Consider the following 19,034-nt stretch of genomic DNA (forward strand, 5'->3'; position numbering starts at 1 on the left):
CTGCAGCCCTGGGCTTCAGGGGCTGCAGGGCTGCTTCTCCAGAGGCACCACAACAGCGCTGCTGGGTCAGGCCGAGAGCAGCAGCAGGGCCAGGCTGTGACAGGAACAGCTCCTGCCGCCCCCAAACACGCTGCCTGTGCACCGAGATTTTAGTAGCTTTAAATTCAGGAGCGAATTCTGAACTGCAGCCACGTTCTGACCCTGGGGAGCTGTTACTATCACGCGGCAGGTAGCACGGGCAACACACACACACCCTCCTCCAGGAGCTGTAGGAGCCACATGACCCTAAGCATGCCGAAAATCTCTCTTCCAAGTAAACACGGGTATAAGCTGTTGGCATTAGCGTGCTATGCATGGCTTAATGAGAGGGTGGAAAATACAGCTACAACTACCGAAACCTTCTGCAGGACACTAGAGTCATGCCCAGCAAAAAATCTCAAAGGGTGCTCTACGTTCGCTGTCCTGAAAATGAAATCGGATACGGCTTCAAATTAAGAGCTTGAAAATAATACTGCTGCTGGAAGTGGCATGGAGAATGAGCTAGACTGGGAGTAACACTGGCAAGGGCACTGATTTTACACAAACACGTCTGAGCTCTGCCACCATAACTCCCAGGCAGAGGGCTTCCCACCACCTTCTGTGCTGGTTCAGTTCACATCCACCGTGTCGCGTGGCCTGGATTTCAAGTGCAACCGAGATGATGGAGGAGAAAAAAGCAACAAATCTGTTCACAACTGAGATTTTTCAGTCATTCAGATTTTATGTCATCCTCTTAAACGTTAAAATGGACATTTCAAGATGAAACTGAAGCGTACAATGGTATCTTGGTGAGATCACTCATGTAATAAAAACCACTGCAAGTTTCTGACGATGCCATTACGGCTGAATCCCACGCACACAGGCTGAGCCTCGACACGTGGCTGCATCTGAAGGACTGAGCACTGGGATGATTTATTACAGAAGAACCCCCCTGAGGTCCCTGAGTATTCCCCCCAGGCTGTACCTCCCCAGAACATCCCAGAACATGGGGCTGGTGAGAACCTGGAGGCAGCCCACAGAACGGTAACTCGGTTGCTAACAGAAGAAAACAAAACTGAAGAATAACCAAGTTTGAAACTAGATATTAAGAGGAAGCAGTCCACTTTGCTACAGAAAGATTAGGCCTTCTCAGTGCACCCTATCGCATTCAGCTGCTCCCTGTCCTTGACAGCACTGCCATACAATTTGTGCCAGTTACAAACCCCCGTCCTTACAAACACAGCCTGTTTTGGAAAGCAATCCAAACAATCCGAGTGTTTACTGCAAACCAGCTTCTCTCTCCTACCATTTACAAGGTGGCCAGGAAAAGGAAATATGAACAGAAAAGCATCCGTGAAACACAAACTGGTTTAATTAAAACTGAAAAGGAAAGCACACTGAAGGAATAAAAACTCCAGATACACAGCAATTATTAATTATGAAGCTGTTGATGATCTTGGAAAAGCATTTGGGAACTCATGACCAAATGTTCAGCCTTGGATTCAGAGACAAGGAGGGGGGAAACAGCCATGACTTGCCAAGTCCTTCAGCACCAAAGCACATAAAACTGTACTACTTGATGTATTTTTCCATGAACTTTTTGTGAAATTCTGATCGCAGGGTATCATTGACGAATCTTTTGTCCTTTTTTGATTCATCTATCCCCTTGGCACAGTTCTTGAAGACAACATCGTCATCCCATCTGAAAATAAAGAAATGATGTACTTTAGTGGGGTTATATGAACATTCAGTGCAATTTATTAAAATATTTAAATGTTATCTGGCCCTCCTGTTTAAAAGAGCAACTAGTCATTAGGAGTGGATTCAGTCGTTAAAAATAAGAGATCTGTTCTTCTAATCCAAGCCACCTTCTCTACGCTTTCGAGTTAGAAGCAATAAAAATATCTGTGGATTAAAGGTTATTTTCTCTTTGCAGAAAATATTGGATATCTGAGCAGAGCAGAAAACAAACTTTAATGGCCCAGAATTCTGATAAATGCAATAGTAATTGGAATATCTGTAAACAGGAATCCTCTTCAGAAAAAAGACTTAATTGCAGCTACCCTATAAACATAAAGCTACATTTTAAGGAGAAGTACTACATCAGATTTCTCTAGGAACTTTGGTCCTGCTACTTTTTGTATCATTATGAACAATGTCACAGACAATTCTCAACCTGTTTTTTGGTTTTGTACCACAAAGTAGCAGGATGGTTTGTTCAGAGAAACAAGCAAAATGCTGACATTTACAGACTCACAGCAACGTGAGGGAACTCAGGGGGGAACCTCACAGCACAGGCTGCACCCTACCTCCTCTTCACTTTGAAGTTTGCTTGAGGCTGCGCTGGGCCCGTAAGGTTCAGCAGGGGGTTGCCGCTTAGGATGTTCTCCATTCGAATTCGTTCTTCTTCAGCCTTTTGCTCTTGCTCCTGAGAACCAAAAAAGGACAGATTACTTTTCTGGGCCACTGTTCTAATTTAGTTGGTTGAGACAGATAAAACATTATTTGGCTGCAAATACCCACCGTCACAGCTCCGACTTCCCAGAGCATTTGACACTTGTATACGACGGGAATAAAGACAGAAGCAGGGATACACTAAAGAGCCTAACGTTTCTAATAAACCCTACATCTAGCAATGCTCATTTCTGCTCTACTTACTTCTGATATCCCATCAAATATTCAGTTAAACTCTAGCTTTACCATTTACATATTTATTATATGAAAAACTGTATCCAGATTAAAAGACTTGCCTTATCCTCATGAGAGAAGAGAATACATTACACTGTGTTCACTAGGTGGAAGAAACCTTCCAGCTTCTTGAAACCTCTCTATCATCTTGAGCAATCTGCTTGGGTTTTACAGCTACACCTTCCCTAGGGACTGATTAAAGAGAATATTTACTTCTCCTTGCACTGCTAGAGGTATGCAACTCCAGCCTAAGCAAGGTGCTGCACTACAAGCAACACAAAGAGGATCTCGCTGCCCGCGCTTACAAGCTGTATTCATACATTTAGTGACTTAAATGCTCAGGCTTGGTAATGTAATGCTCATTTTACATCAGTACGCTTTGCCACACCCTTTTGAATGCATTACAAGGGTTCTTTGGTGAACGTACCAGAAGGAAAACAACATTTTCTCATTTGGATGACTATGTTTCCCCCTCCCTGCACGCTGAAGTATGGCCTGCAAACAGCCTAGTTTAAAAAAAATATATATATAAAAAAAACCATCCTCAAGTCTCATTAGTGCCCCAGGAAACTCAAAGCTTTGCTTTCATAAATTATACAAATGAAAGACAGAGATCACGAGTAAGGTTTGTGTTCGAAAGTGCAGCAAATTCATGGCTGAGGGCTGCTATGGGACCCCAGAAGAGGAAATGTTTTCCTTGATGATAGCATTTACAAGGTTTAAGTGCTAAACTTGAAAACTGATCCTAGCCAGAGTTCTCTAGCTTCAAACACTTAATCAAAACTAAGTGACATATTACTAAATCTATCTATAACTTGCAGCGTTTTTCAATCCCACAGCCCGGGTATGTAGAAAATTCCTCTAAGACAACCCAAGCCTCTTGAGAACAATCCCAGCTTGCCATGTATACAAACACCAGACTAGGCAGGGGCACTGCTAAAGGTTTTACCTTTCAACATCTGAGTTCTACTTATGAAAAAACAGCTACCAGTAGGCTGCTTCTCACAAACAGAGTTTGTAACCAGCTGCAATTAATTGCCAGTGGAATGGAAGAGCTCCCCAAAAGAGCATGTTGCTTGAAAACATGGCACTGCTTGAGGACAACCCCATGGTACCCTTACCCAAACACGTGGGTAGGCAAACTTGCTCCTTCTGCGCTGTCAACGGAGCTTTACCACGGACTGCAGCCGTGAATGTTATTAACACAAATAAACTGAAGCTCTGCATTCCACACAGGGGTCTAAATCCAGCATCTGCATTCCAACATCACTCATTACCACCCCAGTAAATAAAGAAACACAGAAATCAAAAGATATTTTATAGAGAGCAGCAACTTCCCCCGTTTTAGAATTACGAACTCAAATTTTACATTTATTTCCTTTGTGGATTACACAGGAGAAATGCCTGCAACCTCTTTATCATGGCATGCCAGACTTTGATTTGCCATTTTCTTTCCTCATAACAAGGAGGAGCCCAGAGGAGCGCCATCAGATGTGCTGCTCTCCAGCTCAAGTGCTCCCACCAGCCCTCAGGCTGCCCAGCACATCCATCTCACCTGGACCCTGGTGCCTACAGAGGACTTACCTGAAACCAAGCAAAAACTTTGATATTGATATGAGCAAAATAAATAAATATATATTTATATGTATCATTATTGATTTTCAGGTTACTCCCAAGAGATTGTGTTTAATCCCATTTGGCAAACCTACAACAGGATGCAAACACACGAAGTGCTCTGTGTCATCCAAAATGAGGTGGGTTCTGCCTCATTAAGCTTAAATCTCTGTTGCTCCATTAAAAGTCAGACTTTGAAAAAAAAGAGGGACCTGTAATTTGGTACAGACATAAAAAAAAAAAAAAGATACTGGATGGTACTCAAGAGAAACTGGTACTGATAAAAGCATTGTAATGAATTAATATTCCTCTGTTGAGGAAAGTTTCTGCAAAGAGAACTTCCTTCAAGTCCTATAACTGCAACCACCAGAGCAATTTTCCATTTTAGAGCTGAACGCCAGGGGAACTCTTCTCAAGGAGGCATGCAGAGCACGGCACATCAGATTTCTAAGCCACCAACCTTGGCAAAGATCCAGTTACTGGACCCGAATGCATGTGTGCATATCTAGTTTTTCTGTAATAAGATTTTAAAACTGCACATAGCCATCATCCTAACCTTTATGCTTTGCATGACCCATGTAATACCTTCCAGTCTCGATCAGCCTAACATATTTTGCTGTCTGATAATGAAAAAAGTATCATCAGCCTGACATGTTAAGATTTGGTGGCAGAAAAAAATAAAATCAAATTGAAGAGTGACATCACATTTTTAAGAAGCGTTATCCTACAAGGAGTAGTGCAAGAGCAGGATTTAGCTCCAGATTCAGCCACCTACACTTAGACATCTGCCTGGAGGCATCGGAGCTCACATCTCAGAGGAGATCTGGAGAATACAGTGTGGTGCCAGGAGAGCTGTGCTGCTCGCCCTAACCCATGCACTCGGGGAACTAACCACGCTCCGGGCTCTGCCTGCTGTGCTGGCTTCGTCTCCACTGCACCAGAATGGAAGCTCGGGTGAGTAAGCTGTACGTGCATCCCCATTTGGCATTTCAAGGGCAACTGAATCCTGTCTAAAACTGCACATTCCTGCTAAAAAAATACTTTGACCCAAGTCACCTACAATTCCAGAGGACTGAAAGGCAGCAAAAAAAAAAAAATCACACTATTAATAAAAGAAACAAAGGATTATATTAGGACTTTCAAATGATTACATTTTACTTTTGCACCTAGTAAATTATTAGAAACTACTAAGAACACAATGCCAACAGAAGCTGTCAGATCTTTCAGAGATACAGCAGTTGTAGAAAACACCCAGGAATCTTATTTCAAAGATCCATTTTCCCTTTCTGCTGCAAGCAACACCGCAGAGCCCCTGGGCACGTTGTTGGCTGCTTTGCCGCTCTGCTGGTGAACAGAACCCTGCTTTTAGACCTGCAGAGACAGCACAACCACAAGTAGGAACAAGCTGCGTTATCTTTATCATTAAAGATCAATGGATTAGAGGCTGAAAACAAATGGGGAACAGATCTGTTGAGTAAGACATCGCCAAGCTCAGTCACCTCACAAAGACGACGCAGCACACGCGGGGGCTTATTGCAGGAATTCCGTCATTCCAGATTTAGGAAGTAGGCTCATTCTGAAGATGAGTCTTGAAGACTTTTGTATCATTTAGCTTTACTAAAACCTCCCCGGGAAGGTATGCAGAAAGTACGAAATCGGTTGGTTATTCAATTCTGTATCTTAGGCACGGAGGAAACCCGAGGTGTAACTCACGGGGCTGTAAAGCTGACATTTACACTCAGGCTCATTTATACACTCCGGCCAGAGCTGTAAAACCCCTCATCTCCAGCCAAAAAAAGGTTTTCATTACATTTCAGAATTTTCCACATCAATCTTCCACTGCCCACTCCTCCAGGCGACGGAGCATGGCTTGTATCAAACCCAACAGAGCAGACACAAGCTTCCCAGCTGTCTGAGCCTCACACCTCTGGGGCACGACACAGCACAGCTGTTTGCAAAATAAACGGCTCAGCCTCCTCCAAAGCCTGCGCCGTTCTCCTGCGTGGTGGAACAAAGGCAGATTAGGTTAAAACACTGCGGGTACAACGAACCTACAACGGGAGAAAAGCCTAAGGGAGAGAATAGCCTCTTTCTGCTCGCTCCACCCTTTTAAAAATAAGGTTTCTTCGTCTGCCTTTCCGTTCTGCGAGATGAGGCATACAATTCTTTTCCTAAACTGTTACAGGAAAAAAAAAACACCACGCTGCAGGTTATTCCATCACTACATGCAGCAGCGCTGTACCAACTGCTTGCAGGGATGACTCAGAAGCCAGCCACGGTGGTGGGAAGCAGCTCCTCCCTCTGCTGCCCCCACGGTAGTGGCAGAGGCAAGAGAGAGGAATATTGTGGTGTGGGGAATAAAACTGGACTGGCAGAGGGAGCCCCGTGCCCCAAGGAAGCAGACGGAGGTGATGCTGTGAGAAGTGGGAGTCACAGCAAGCCTCCACTGCACGCCTGAACTCATCATGGGGGGTTGAAAAAAGCAGAAAAAGCTGCATTAACCTGAACTGAACAATCATTCCTTATCTTGCTGCAAGAATAACAGTCCCTTGGCATACTTGTTTCTGACCGCAAAGGAAAGAAAAACAGTATTGTTACCATGGTTATTTTTCTTCCAGTATAGCTGCTACCCTTCGCACAGAGCAAGATTACTTTTGCAGAAAAGTGCTGAAATTCCTGAAATGACTCCATTGTATTAAAATAAGTTACCCTGCTCGGTTCTTACAGAAACGGAGTTGTTGAAGAAAATCTGAAATATCCCTGTTTCATTGAAGGCTAAAAATCACAAAACCTTATTTAAGTGATATTTTTTGAATGACAAACTGTGACAGCAGCATCTTTAGCAGCACAGAACAAAACTTAATAATGCAGAAATCAACTCAAGTAATTTAATCTCACACAAATCACTAACTCTGTGCAATACAGTGTTTCAAATAACTGTTTGAAACTCCAAAAAATAAACATACAGAGTAATTGCAGTGCCTATATGCAAATTTGTTGTCATTCTCCCCACAAGTGATGGGATGTTATCATTAGTTTTTGACAAGGGAAGGCACTGCCAGCATGTCTCACAAACATTTATTGAAGAAACATACTCCAACATCTGCTTCTTTATTGAAATCCTTCCTTAATCACCAATTTGGCACTCCAGTTTTAGTTATATACTTAAAATTTAAATGAAAGGGTTAAAATCAAGACTCATTTAATGTATTAATTGAGAGAAGCTGTGGCTACAACACAGGACAGAGCTAAGATCTCCTTTGGCCATTAGAGTAAAGAAATGCATCCAGTTACAGAGAAGCACTGGGTGAAAAGAAACTGTAATAGAGCCAGCCAGAAACTTTAAGTCTGTGCTCAGATAAGCATAAAATGACTGGATGCTAAAATAGCTTTGCTGGAACTGTGCTTGTACATTCAGCAGCTCGCTGGTTTGAGGTTTGTTTTTAATTATTGCAATTTACCTTTTAAGGAAGTCTTGAAAATTGGAAATTAGGAGTACTGTAACGCTGAATTTGGAATACTGAAACGTGGTCCCACAAAAGCTATCCGTGGATGGTTAGCACAGGCAGCAGTTCCTGTGTTTGTACAGTTTTAGACAGATTCAGGATTATTCCACAGAAATGGCTCCCAAAACTAAGATTTGCTGGTCAGTTCTGTCTCTCCTAGAAATGAGCTAGGTTAAAATTGGTTAAAGAGGTTCAAATTGCAGAGGGCAGGAGAAAAGTCAGAACAACTTCCATTCCCAGTCAGCTTTTTAAGAAGTTTATAGTAATTGTTTTGTTTCTAAAAATTAAAGGGAATGAAAGCATTTTGGGATATTAATAGGCTTTGATGGCAATCTTTTATTTGATTAAAAAAAAAAAAACAACAAAAACAAACCAAAAAAACCACTATTTCCTTCACAGATTAAAGGAAATACCAGCATGAAGGAAATTAGGACCTCTTCACACTAACATTTACCAAAATTAGAGGTTTTTGGTGGAGATTGGCATTACCACATGAGGGAAGTTAACACAGAACATGATGAACCGAAAAACAGCACATTCCTATCTCCTATTTTTTACTGCCTGACCAGAAATACACTTTAAAAGGAACAGTCCTCCTCCCATGGCAACTTCAATACCGAGCACCAAAGTGACCAGTGAAACAGTTACCAAAAATACAGCATTTACTTTAAATGAAGTCTCAGAAGTAACTGCACTAACATTGCTGGATAGCGTAACTGAAGTACAAGGAAAAGATCCACATATAGCACAATTTTGGGATCGAGTGCTACATTTTAGCTATGTCATCTTTTCCAAGAAGATGCATGGGCACATTAATCTGCCTGTATAACACTGAACAGATGTGAGAACAACGTGGAGCAGAGTGAAGAGGCATTCCCTGCTGTTTCCCTTTTGCCTTGCCACCAGTTTACCCAACCTGTCCACTGGGGACAACGCTGCTCCAGCAGATAAACCAACTGTTTACCTGGCTTAGGGTTAACGGCAGCTACAATTAGCAGCTTACATGAGATGTTATCCTGAAATCGGCTACACGACTAATATAAAGTTACTTACAAAATTAGATTTAAATTACAGTTTGCAACACGTGATAATACAAAATCCACATATATCCTATGAAAGGGGATTTATATTAAATGGTTATGAAATGCTTTGTCAATAACACCTTATTTTAAGGACATAGGAAACAGCATTACCTAGACAGATTGCAGCCCTGAAGACAACATAGGAAACCTTTCCTAAATAAACCCTTACTACCAGAAATTCTTTCCAACACTGCACTCTGCTGTGGTTTTTACTTTTTTAATGAACATACTCTTGGTTCCCTACACTCAAGAAATTACCCTCAAGAAAATAAAGTTCCAATTACTTCAGAGCACCCACTGTTTAATATAGATGTCACTTTTTAATTAACCACCATTCATTAAGATGAACAGAGTAGGTAGTGAGTGTGCAATAATGTATACTATTGCAAATAACTAATGATTTTAGGGATGAAATAAAGGGATTCATTTCAGATAAATGTGCATTTATTAAGTATTCATGTGGTGCTGGACGTTGTAAGCCCTATGTTTTATAGGTGGAGAGCACCCATGAAGGCAAAGAATAACACCAGGTAAAAGACAGCAAGATAAAAGAAGTGCTGTAAGAAATATTTCAGAGCTCTTAGCACCCTCTAGTGACAAAATAAGAACTTTGTAGACTGCTATCAGCCCTGCCTTCCACAAATGAACAGATAAGCACTTGTGTGGTTGTGCGTGCTGTAATTTACTACCATTATTTTCCCAAGGCAAGGTCTCTAAATTGAAGCATGGCAAAAGTTACGCTGTTTATTCTTGATGTATAACTGCAACAATGATGCAAACTGAAAACGTACCCGGATACAAGTTTTCTCTTTAGGCAGTGTGCAGGGTTATTTCAACTAGCAGCCTTCCCTCTACGTTGCTACTCTTAAGTTGCATTTTGATACACTTCAAGCAAAAATACCAGGAAGGACTGTTGCCAGTGTTTTCAGGTCATTTTTGCCATGTTGTAACTGCAGAAGACAATTTCACCTGATGTGTGACAAATGGCTAGGCCAAGAGATGGGAGATGCTTCAGCTACAGTTTAACTTAAAAGACTGTTTGCAGGCCAGATGGAGAACCAATTATCAACAGTCTTTTAAGGAAAGTTTCTACACTTAAGCAACATAGTACAGCTTTTAACCTCACAAACTACTGTACTCTAAGACTGCAGACTTGTTTTGGTTAAACTCAGTGTTTTTTTGCAGGTCTTGCTGACTCTAAAGGTTAACTTCCATACTGTTAGCTGAAAGAGCAGTCAAGAACTGGTGCCTGCAGCAGCTGACATGTTATTCTCTCTTAGCTGCTCCTAGTGTCTGCTAGAGGCTATGCCCTGCTCACTAACTCTAGTGGAGAGCAGCTGAATCTCGTGGAGAGCATTTGTGAAAAAACATTCCAGCTGTAAGGGTGTGTGTTAAGCTACAGAAAAAGCTACGAGTTGTTCAGAGGTATCAAAACATTGTTGTCACAGCAGCAAAGATCCCAATCAATATTTAATAGTTTTTAGCATGCGCTAGAGTAATCTCAGATTACTTTATATAAAGATGATAGATTCTACATTAGCGTCAACAAAACTAACAACAACATATAAAACTACACAGACCAAAGTATGTAACTTTTTGTTCAAAAGCACTAAAACCATTTAAGCCCTACCTCCAAAAAAGAGCTTACTCAAAGCAGAAGAGGGAATGCTGTATGTATCCACCAAATTTCATGCACCTCCATAGGTAAAGCGTTTCAGCAGTGCGAATGAAATAGTCAGACTGCAAACTCCAGTGCAATACGGTGTTAGAGCCAATGCAGTTCCATCCTGACCACTCAGCATTTCGCTAACACTGACAATTCCCAGAACAAAGTCCCTAAAGTCCTCTCATTAATCAAGGATTTCGGTAATGAACTCCAGCCCAACCATCTCTTACACCAAGGAGGTGGGGGAGTCAGCGGTATAGGAATCGTAGGCCATACGCAAGTTGATTTACCACATCCTGGAAAGATTATCAGCCACATTATTAATTTCCATGGAGACATTTTCTAAATAAATTCATCCATGTATGAACACATTAAAGTAGTTCTGGCTTTACAGTTACAGTTGGTGCTTCTTGCCAAGGCAACATAGCACTGGTGTTGTAAACAGATCAAAAACTTTATCAGAAGTTGAAGCCAGAATCAAAAGCAAAGAGCACACTGATATTTTTAATTCATGAACAAAAATGGCAAATTTCTTTTTTCCATACAAGCTAGTTAAAAATGAAATTCCACTGGATGATGACAGGTAGGTCACCAGTGCTGTTATAAGGTTTGGTGTGACAGCTGCCTTCAGAGAAGGACTTGTGTGTTAAAAGCAAGATTGTCTTCAGTCAAATGCCTCTACAAAGCATTGGGGAAGTAAATAAAACATTTTGGTAGAATATTCACCCATAAATATGTCTGCTGAAGAAAAAATCCTTGACAACAATTCCTAGAAAAACAAACCCATCAGACTCCACTTGAGAAGTTTGTTTTGAAGTGTTGGGAGCTTAGCACTTACTTTGTTTACCAGTTCTCCCTTATCCTAATACCTAAGGCACAACAGTTTTGATAAGCACGTTTGCAAAAAGCAGATGCTCTTTAATGGGTGAGATTTTACCTTTCGAGCCTGTTCCTCAGCTCGCTCCTTCTTAATTTTTTCCAGTTCAGCCAGAAGAGCTGCAGTGTCATCATCGTCACTGTCTTCCAAGTCCTCATCTTCATCATCCTCCTAACAGCAACAAAAGGAAGTGAGTAGTAGTTCAATTCATTTCATTTAATACATTTCATTTAAATACATTTTTAAAATAAATGCATCTTTTAATTCTGAAGATTACTACACAGATCTTATTTGACAAAAAAAAAAAAAAAAAAGAATTACGAGAAGTCTCCCAGAGTGTACTTGTTTTCCCAGCTTCTTTATCTCAACAGTTCTGCCTTTGGGAAATTCTAACTAATCCAGTACTTGACTGAGTCTAAAAAAAACAGTATTTTAAGAGGTATTTTCAGTTCTCTAGTTTTTGTGCGCTAGGAGTCACAGCAAACTGCTCCTTCTAAGAGCACCACTGCAGCGTGGACCAGAATCCTCTGAAGCTCTCTGGACTTCTGCCAGAGCAGAGCAACTGAATAAGGAAACTATGCTGGAAGCAGTTGTTAGTTACCTGTCTTAAATCTTTAACATACCTACAAGTACACGTTCTATTAATAGCAAATCCCCAAGGCAGGACAATGAAAGGAAAGAAGATGGAAAAAGATACATACATCAGTAAGAGGATCGTCTGCATCAAGATTTGCTGCAGGAATCTGGTCTAGTCGAGGCTTCTTGGACACCGAAGATGATGTCGTGTGCTCTAAGGGACAGGATTAAAAAAAGTGATTAAGTTAATTTCACTTAACAGCACCTAATGTCAGAAAACAAAAATTTCCATTATGAAGTTGTCTTGCATTAGAGAAAGAAATGAGCTCCTGCTTAGTTCTTCCTCACCTCTCAATCTTAATGCCTGTGCTAATTCCCTTGTATCCTCAAACAAACATCCCCAAACTTACTATTTAGCCTCTAAGTGGTTTTTGAAGTTATTATTTCAAGATGAAAGAAGAACAGAAGGAAAAGCTGTGGAAAAATATCTTTATTTGATATATCCAATTGCAGTGTTTCCACTGTGGACCACCCCAAAGCATTACTATTACCTAGTCTGGCCCAAAAGACACCTGTTTTTATCTGTGAATTTGAAATCCCCGTAAGACTTCTGTACACGTCACAACTAAACCTCAAGTATCTAAATTCTGTCAAGCTTAATATTAAAAACGAGTATTTCTCAAAAAAACAAAACAAAACACAATCCCACTAAATCCCAGCCTTTGATTTTTGTTTTAATTCTCATTCACTCTACAGGAACAGAACCAGGTACTTTAAAAAACAACGTATTACTTCACTAGAAGATGAGTCATTCCCTTTCTCCTTCCTCCCTCATCTGTCCAAGCACAAAAAAAGCCTTTATTAACTGCACGTACCGTTGCCAAACCATTACAATCATACTGTACCAGCTGGTCTGCATGAAGGACTGTGCTTTTCTACTGGCTGGCCTAGATTTTCGCCAGCTCGAAGCCAGCGTGAAAGGCAGCGGACATTCCCTTGCAGGTCAACAGCTCTGAGCTATCAGAGCAATACCCTAAATTCTGCTCTCATGACACACTGTCTGCAACCTGAACCTTGTAACATGGAACTCTGTGCAAATGCGATGTCACAGAGGTATTGTTTCTTGTTAAAGTGCTGGTTTTACCTCTTGTTGGTCTGTCTCTGTTCTTTTCTCTTGCAGCAACCCGTTCCCTCTCCTCCAGCTCCCTCCTGAAGTCACGGTTACGCACCTCTTCAGGAGCATCCTGAGTGGTCTGTCTGAAATAACAAGGAGGGAGAGAAGCTGAAGGTGACAGCCTGCAGCTGGTAGCAATATTTGAAGGATAAATATTTGAAGAATAAATAAATAACTAAGTATTTGAAGAATAAACCCAGGGGTGAACAAGTTAAGTGCAGAGAATAAGAACTGGGTACACGGTAGACATGCGTTTCTTCGTTCTCTTCATCAGTCCTCTTCCTTGCATACACTGCACACACACAAACATACAATGACACCTACACATGTTCATTCCAGTGACTCTTGAATTTAAAAAAACCCTACATAATTTCATGCAAAAACAGGCTGACTGCATCTACCTCCTATAGGTATTTGTAAATCTGTTCTCCTGCAGTCCAGGGTGACATCTATCAGGTCAACTTTTCTCTCAGTTTTATCATCTCAATTTGCCACTGGAAAGAAATCTCTAAAGCTTGTAAATAAGACCAAAACTCGAGTATACTTTTCTCAAACCTTTTCCCCCAAGTGGAAACAAGATAAAGTCCCATGTCTGGAAAAGAAATAATCAGGGAGAAGCAGCAAAACACATTGCAAATACACCTTTTCCTCTCTATTATACAACACACGCTGGCCAAAGGCAGCAGCCTGTTTATACTTGAGTCACACTGCATTCCACCCAGAGTGTGCTGGATTTGTGTGGAAACCTGGAGGAGAACTAATGAAGAAAAAGCGAGCAGCAATTCTTTTCACCTTTCTGTGAACCCACTTCTGGAAGTAAGAGTGCCTGAAGAAACCCAGGCTCTAGCCATTATAAATACACCGTGTGCAGAGGCTGTCTTCATGATGGAGTACTTCATTTGCTTTCGTAATTAAAAACCTGATTTCAGAATCCCTGACTTGCTGCAAAAATCCCCTGAGGCCCCGTGTCACTCAGGCAAGCCTGAGTGGGACTGAAACACAGCATCTTTCCTGCAGTGATGCAGGCCTGGCAATTTAACAAAGTCAACTTTGGATTAGGTTTTGGGGAGAAAGGAGACACTTACTGCCCCCTCCATCTCTCCTGCACACACCAAGGGACTTGTTAAAACACACACTGTAGCCCTGTATAAATTTCTCCCCACAAGCTCCTTTCAAAACAAGAGCCTCGTGTTCCAAACCCCGGTGCTGTTTAAAGAGGCAAACCACCAGCCACTTCTCCTATAATAACAGAACGCACCTGACAGCACTTTTTGTGCTGTTGATTTTGGTACTGTCCAAAAAAAACCACCACCTCTCCAGCTCCCTCATCCACAGGTTTTCTTCAGAGGGGCAGGAGGGAAGAGGTGAAAGGGCAAAAATCTGCGCAGAGAAAGTGCAAGTGGGAAACCTTAGCAGGAGTTTCACTGACAAGAGTAACATCAGCTAGATGAAAATGATTTTAGGCTGACACAATTCAGCTAAATTCTAGGTGCCTGTGCTGCACTGACTCAGATTTCACATCATCTTTCAGCAGAGCATCAACAATTTATTACAAATTTGATACAGAGGATAATATTTATGTAAAATCCTATTATCTTTCAGACTATTTAAAGCAACTGCCTCTTCTGGGACCTGCACGAACCACTTGCAGTGTTTGATATCAGCTCTTCCAACACCTGAGTGCTATTCCATGATTTCCCTGCCTCCTCTTAATGCCCCAGTGGTTCTCAATCAAGACATAAAACACTTTCCTCCTTCTGAGACTTGCTCAGTCTGATCCTGCAAGTGACAGACCCTGCATGGGTCTGTCAGCTGTCTCCTTCCACTCCCAAAGCTTTTCTTTTCACTCCACTGCCTGAAACACTTGGTCCCCAAAGCTCCTTCTGATGGCTCACTTCCATAACTGTACGTACCACTAAAATTAAACTTCTCAAACCTGCAAACCGTTCGGTCTCCTAAATCTGCTTTGGAGATGTGCAATTTCAGCCCACTCACTCAGCACTGCTGCACAGTATCCAGTCATAACAAAAACCAAACAAACAAAAAACCCACCAAACATTCCTATCCTGTTTTCCCACAAGCCAGACCAAACACGCAGCACTTACCTGTATTTGATTTTAGTATGAGAGGGAAGGTCTCTGCTGGAATACTGCTTGGATAGCTGGCTTAGGTCTCCTTCGCCTTTTCCTCTTCCTCCTCTCGCAGGTTCAAATGTGGGCCTTGCTGCTGTCGTCATTTTGGTGGCTACAGAATCAAGGGCAAGAAGCAGCCGTTACTAGAGCTTACAGCACAAGGCACTCACCAGAAGCTGCTACATCGTTCCTGGAACTGTAGCAACAGATCTCTAACCATCCCTTGGCACCTGACCCTTAAAATTTAAGGAGCTTCTTATTGACAGAATCTGTTCAGATTTTCAAAAGAAAGTCTTTTCCAATGTGACTGAAAACTGACATACAGATGTAAATGAGCATGCAAGGTCATGTTAATATAGTAAATAAATTGCCAGGAGCCAGTCTCCTCTCCTTAAGTCCCGGTGGTAAGCAAGTAACTGAACTCCTTCCCCTGGAAAAAGGACAGCCAAAAACTCCCTGCCTATGCAGAATGATTTCTCCTTCATTCCCCAAAGTGTGACTCGGTATCACTACCACCAATGCTGCCTGACACAGCTCACAGCATGCCCAGGATGGTGCTGGTAATTAAAAAGCAATGATCGTCACACATCCTGTAGGCTCTAGCCCTTGCCCTGGCGCTGTCAGTTCTCCTGTGCAGGCACAGCACTGACACTGGTAACATGGCAGAGCCCTGTGGAACTGCCCTGCACAGAGCTCCAGGTGGCCAGAGGAACTTTCTCAAGCACTAGGACTAATGTTTTCTCTGCAAGCACAAGGCTGATGGCTTCGACCATACATAAACCACATGCAAATAACAAAACAACCTGCTCAGGCAAAAGCATAAGTTTTCAGCAGCTCTTGTTTTAGAACCTGCAGGATCTCACCTACCACCAGCATGTCCTAAGAATGGAATAACGGGAGCCAAGAGCTGCAGCTGTGACAAAGGAGCAAAACAGGCTCTGAGCAGCCTTGGCCACACGGACTCCCTGTCAGCATGCAGTGCACTCAGGACACCACGGCCAGTACACAACCACTGCCTGGCTGCTCGACCAGTGCCACCTGAACTCTGTTACGCAAAGCAGCACTTAATCCAGCAGGGCACGCGCTCCCACTCACCACTGCCTACAGATACATCCGCGGGGATACAGGAAGAGCCACAGGGCCAGGTGTTCAAAGCTGTCAAGAGAACAAATTTAAATCAGAGAAAACCAAGCAGATGATATTGTTCCATGTGCTTTTGTGATATTGCAAACAAAAGTTATGTATGCTCCCCTTGCACAAAGCACGTGGGTTTGTGTTAAAAGTAAGCAATGCATTTGTTGCTCACAGCGACATCCCACCGCGCAGAACACACTGATACTGAAGCACTACACAGAAAGCACAATTCACAGCATAAATAAAAATAAAAAAAGGAGCCAGCAGCTGGCCAGACTCCCTGTGAGCTGCTGACACCTTCCCAAACACCGTGCGAGCCAGCTGGGGCTCAGCACGGCCTCCACAAGACCTACAAAAGCCCAACCCGAAGCCCCAACGCCCCCTAAACCACCCCTGCTCCTTCCCGAGCCCTGCCCGCATTCACCTTGGCCTTAAAAACCCCAAACCCCACACCCGACCCCTCAGGTTTTGGGACCGCAGCCACCTCAGGGCCCACAGCAAGGCAGCGCCGCCTCGCTGCCCATCAGCTCCCTGCCACCCCAAGCGACAACGAGGGGGCTTACCCCGATGTTAGGATGCCCCAGAGCCGCCCCAGAGCCGCCCCAGAGCCGTCCCAGAGCCCTCCTGGCCCCTCACAGCCCCGCAGATTCCCCCTCACAGCCCGGCCCTAGGCCGCCGCCATCACCCCGCCCGCCAGGCCCTACCATAGAGGCGGCCCCGCCCGCCATCATGGCTGCCCGGGGCGAGGGCACGCCCCAAAATGGCGCCGCGGCCTGCCCAGCCATGGCGCCCCCTGCCCTCGGCGCTGGCCCTTTGCAGGCTGTTCCTCCTCTAGCACACGGGTTCACAAATAAAAAAAAAAAAGTGTAGAAACGAGTACGGGGGTGATAAAAACGCCCAGATCTTCCCTTTGCGTAGCCGTGTGCATTGACAGTGTTAGCCTCAGCCTGCCAGTCAGCAACCCCCCATACAAATCCCTTCAAACAGGTGTGTTTTCACTGCTGTCCCCCCCCCCCAAATATCCTCAAACTGATGAGTTTTTACTGCTGTCCCCTAAAAATATCCTCAAACTGGTGTGTTTTCACTGCTGCCCCCCCCAAAAATATCCTCAAACTGGTGTTTTCACTGCTGTCCCACAAAAACATCTTCAAACTGATGAGTTTTTACTGCTGCACCCCCAAAATCCCCTCAAACTGGTGTGTTTTCCCTGCTGTCTCCCTCCCCCTCCCCCCAATCCCCTCAAACTGGTCTGTTTTCATTGCTGTCCTCACCAAATCCCCTCGAATTGGTGTGTTTTCCCTGCTGTCCCTTCCCTCCCACTCCCCCCCCCCCAAAAAAAAAAAAAAAAAAAAAAAAAAAAAGAAGCCAAAGTGTGAATGAATATTACTCAGTTATTAAACATATTTTCTCTCTTGTGCTTGCCCTTGTTTTTAAATTGCATCTGGTTGCCAAGCCTTTGTGAATTGCATTAGGGTGTGTGAAGTAAAAGGTTCTCTGATGTATCTTGAGACCTCATTAATGTGTTTAAACATCTGAGGGCAGCATGTCAAGAGGATGGGGCTGGTCTCTTTCCAGCTGTGCCCAGTGACAGGATGAGAAGCAACAGGCACAAACTGAAGCCCAGGAGGCTCCAACTCAATACGAGGGGGCACTTCTGTACTTTGAGGGTGACAGAGCACCGGGACAGGATGCCCAGAGAGGCTGTGGGGTCTCCTTCTCTGGAGATATCCCAAACCCGTCTGGATGCCATCCTGCACAACGTGCTCTAGGTGATCCTGCTTGGCAAGGGGTTGGACTGGGTGATCTCCAGAGGTCCCTTCCAACCCCAGCGATTCTGTGACTCTGTGATCTGCAAACTAACACGGAAACTTTCCTAAACTACTCTTCACCCAGCATGCAATTTAGAAGAGAGCCCGCAAGAGGTCCCCAAAGACATTGCGATGCAGAGACCTACAGCAACTGATGCAAATGACACCCTTGTGGGCAGCAAGCCATCAACGAAAGCACTTGGAAGAAGTGGGCCCTTGTTGTACAAAGAAACCACGTCCCGTTCTTGGCTTGTGCGAGAAGAATTTATAAACCAGCTCCGAGGCACACTGAACCTCGAGGAAGTCTGTGTCTTTTCCATTTGGGTTGGAAGACACGTCTAGGAACAGCAGGAAACACTCCCAGTTGCGTACCCTGCCTCTGGGAATTTTGCTTTGATGCGTTTCTTCACTCTTTGTCTAAAGAGGTGCGAGGGATGTTTATTTACATTGTCTTCTATTATTTTTCGGGTTGATTATTTCTTCAGAGTTTGTCACCCGCAGTGTTGCTCCAGTCCACTTTCCCTTTGCATTTCCAGCACTTAGAAAATGACAGACCAGCAGCTATCCTTTTGGCTGGCAGCGAAGAAAATTTTCTTCTCCTTCTTGACAATGGTAGAAGTTTTACATCAGTTATTTTAGGCAACTTGGCAAAAGTTTCAAACTTAAGCAGAACATGTAGGTAGTAACAATAATTACTGTGTCACTTTGTATGTCAATACTCAAGCATCCACAACTGCATTTTCCTATCTGCAAACCTCA

At 43.2% G+C, this 19,034-nt stretch overlaps 2 protein-coding genes across 3 annotated transcripts in view; both read right to left on the reverse strand.

The window, feature by feature from the left end:
• The window catches only part of TAF1D (TATA-box binding protein associated factor, RNA polymerase I subunit D), a 365,188-nt gene extending 359,966 nt beyond the window's left edge, over positions 1-5,222 (reverse strand). Inside the window, exon 1 of the mRNA XM_084503891.1 lies at positions 5,213-5,222. The gene's annotated coding sequence lies outside the window, so the exon portion shown is untranslated. The remainder of the gene's footprint in view (positions 1-5,212) is intronic.
• On the reverse strand, positions 1,369-17,237 carry CWC15 (CWC15 spliceosome associated protein homolog). 2 transcript variants are annotated; one of them, XM_084504059.1, is made up of 8 exons: positions 17,172-17,237; positions 16,429-16,488; positions 15,307-15,445; positions 13,172-13,284; positions 12,153-12,241; positions 11,512-11,622; positions 2,328-2,446; positions 1,369-1,720 (listed from the first exon to the last, which is right to left on the reverse strand). In XM_084504059.1, the coding sequence occupies exons 3-8, from the start codon at positions 15,435-15,437 to the stop codon at positions 1,591-1,593; spliced, it is 693 nt and encodes a 230-aa protein (XP_084360185.1). In that variant the 5' UTR covers positions 15,438-15,445; positions 16,429-16,488; positions 17,172-17,237; the 3' UTR covers positions 1,369-1,590. The 2 variants fall into 2 exon arrangements, with proteins under 2 accessions (XP_084360185.1, XP_084360184.1); XM_084504058.1 differs by having other exon boundaries at positions 17,031-17,198.
• Positions 17,238-19,034: the final 1,797 nt, after the last annotated feature.

The sequence above is a fragment of the Aythya ferina genome (genome assembly GCF_964211825.1).
Source record: "Aythya ferina genome assembly, chromosome: 1".
NCBI lineage: Eukaryota > Metazoa > Chordata > Aves > Anseriformes > Anatidae > Aythya > Aythya ferina.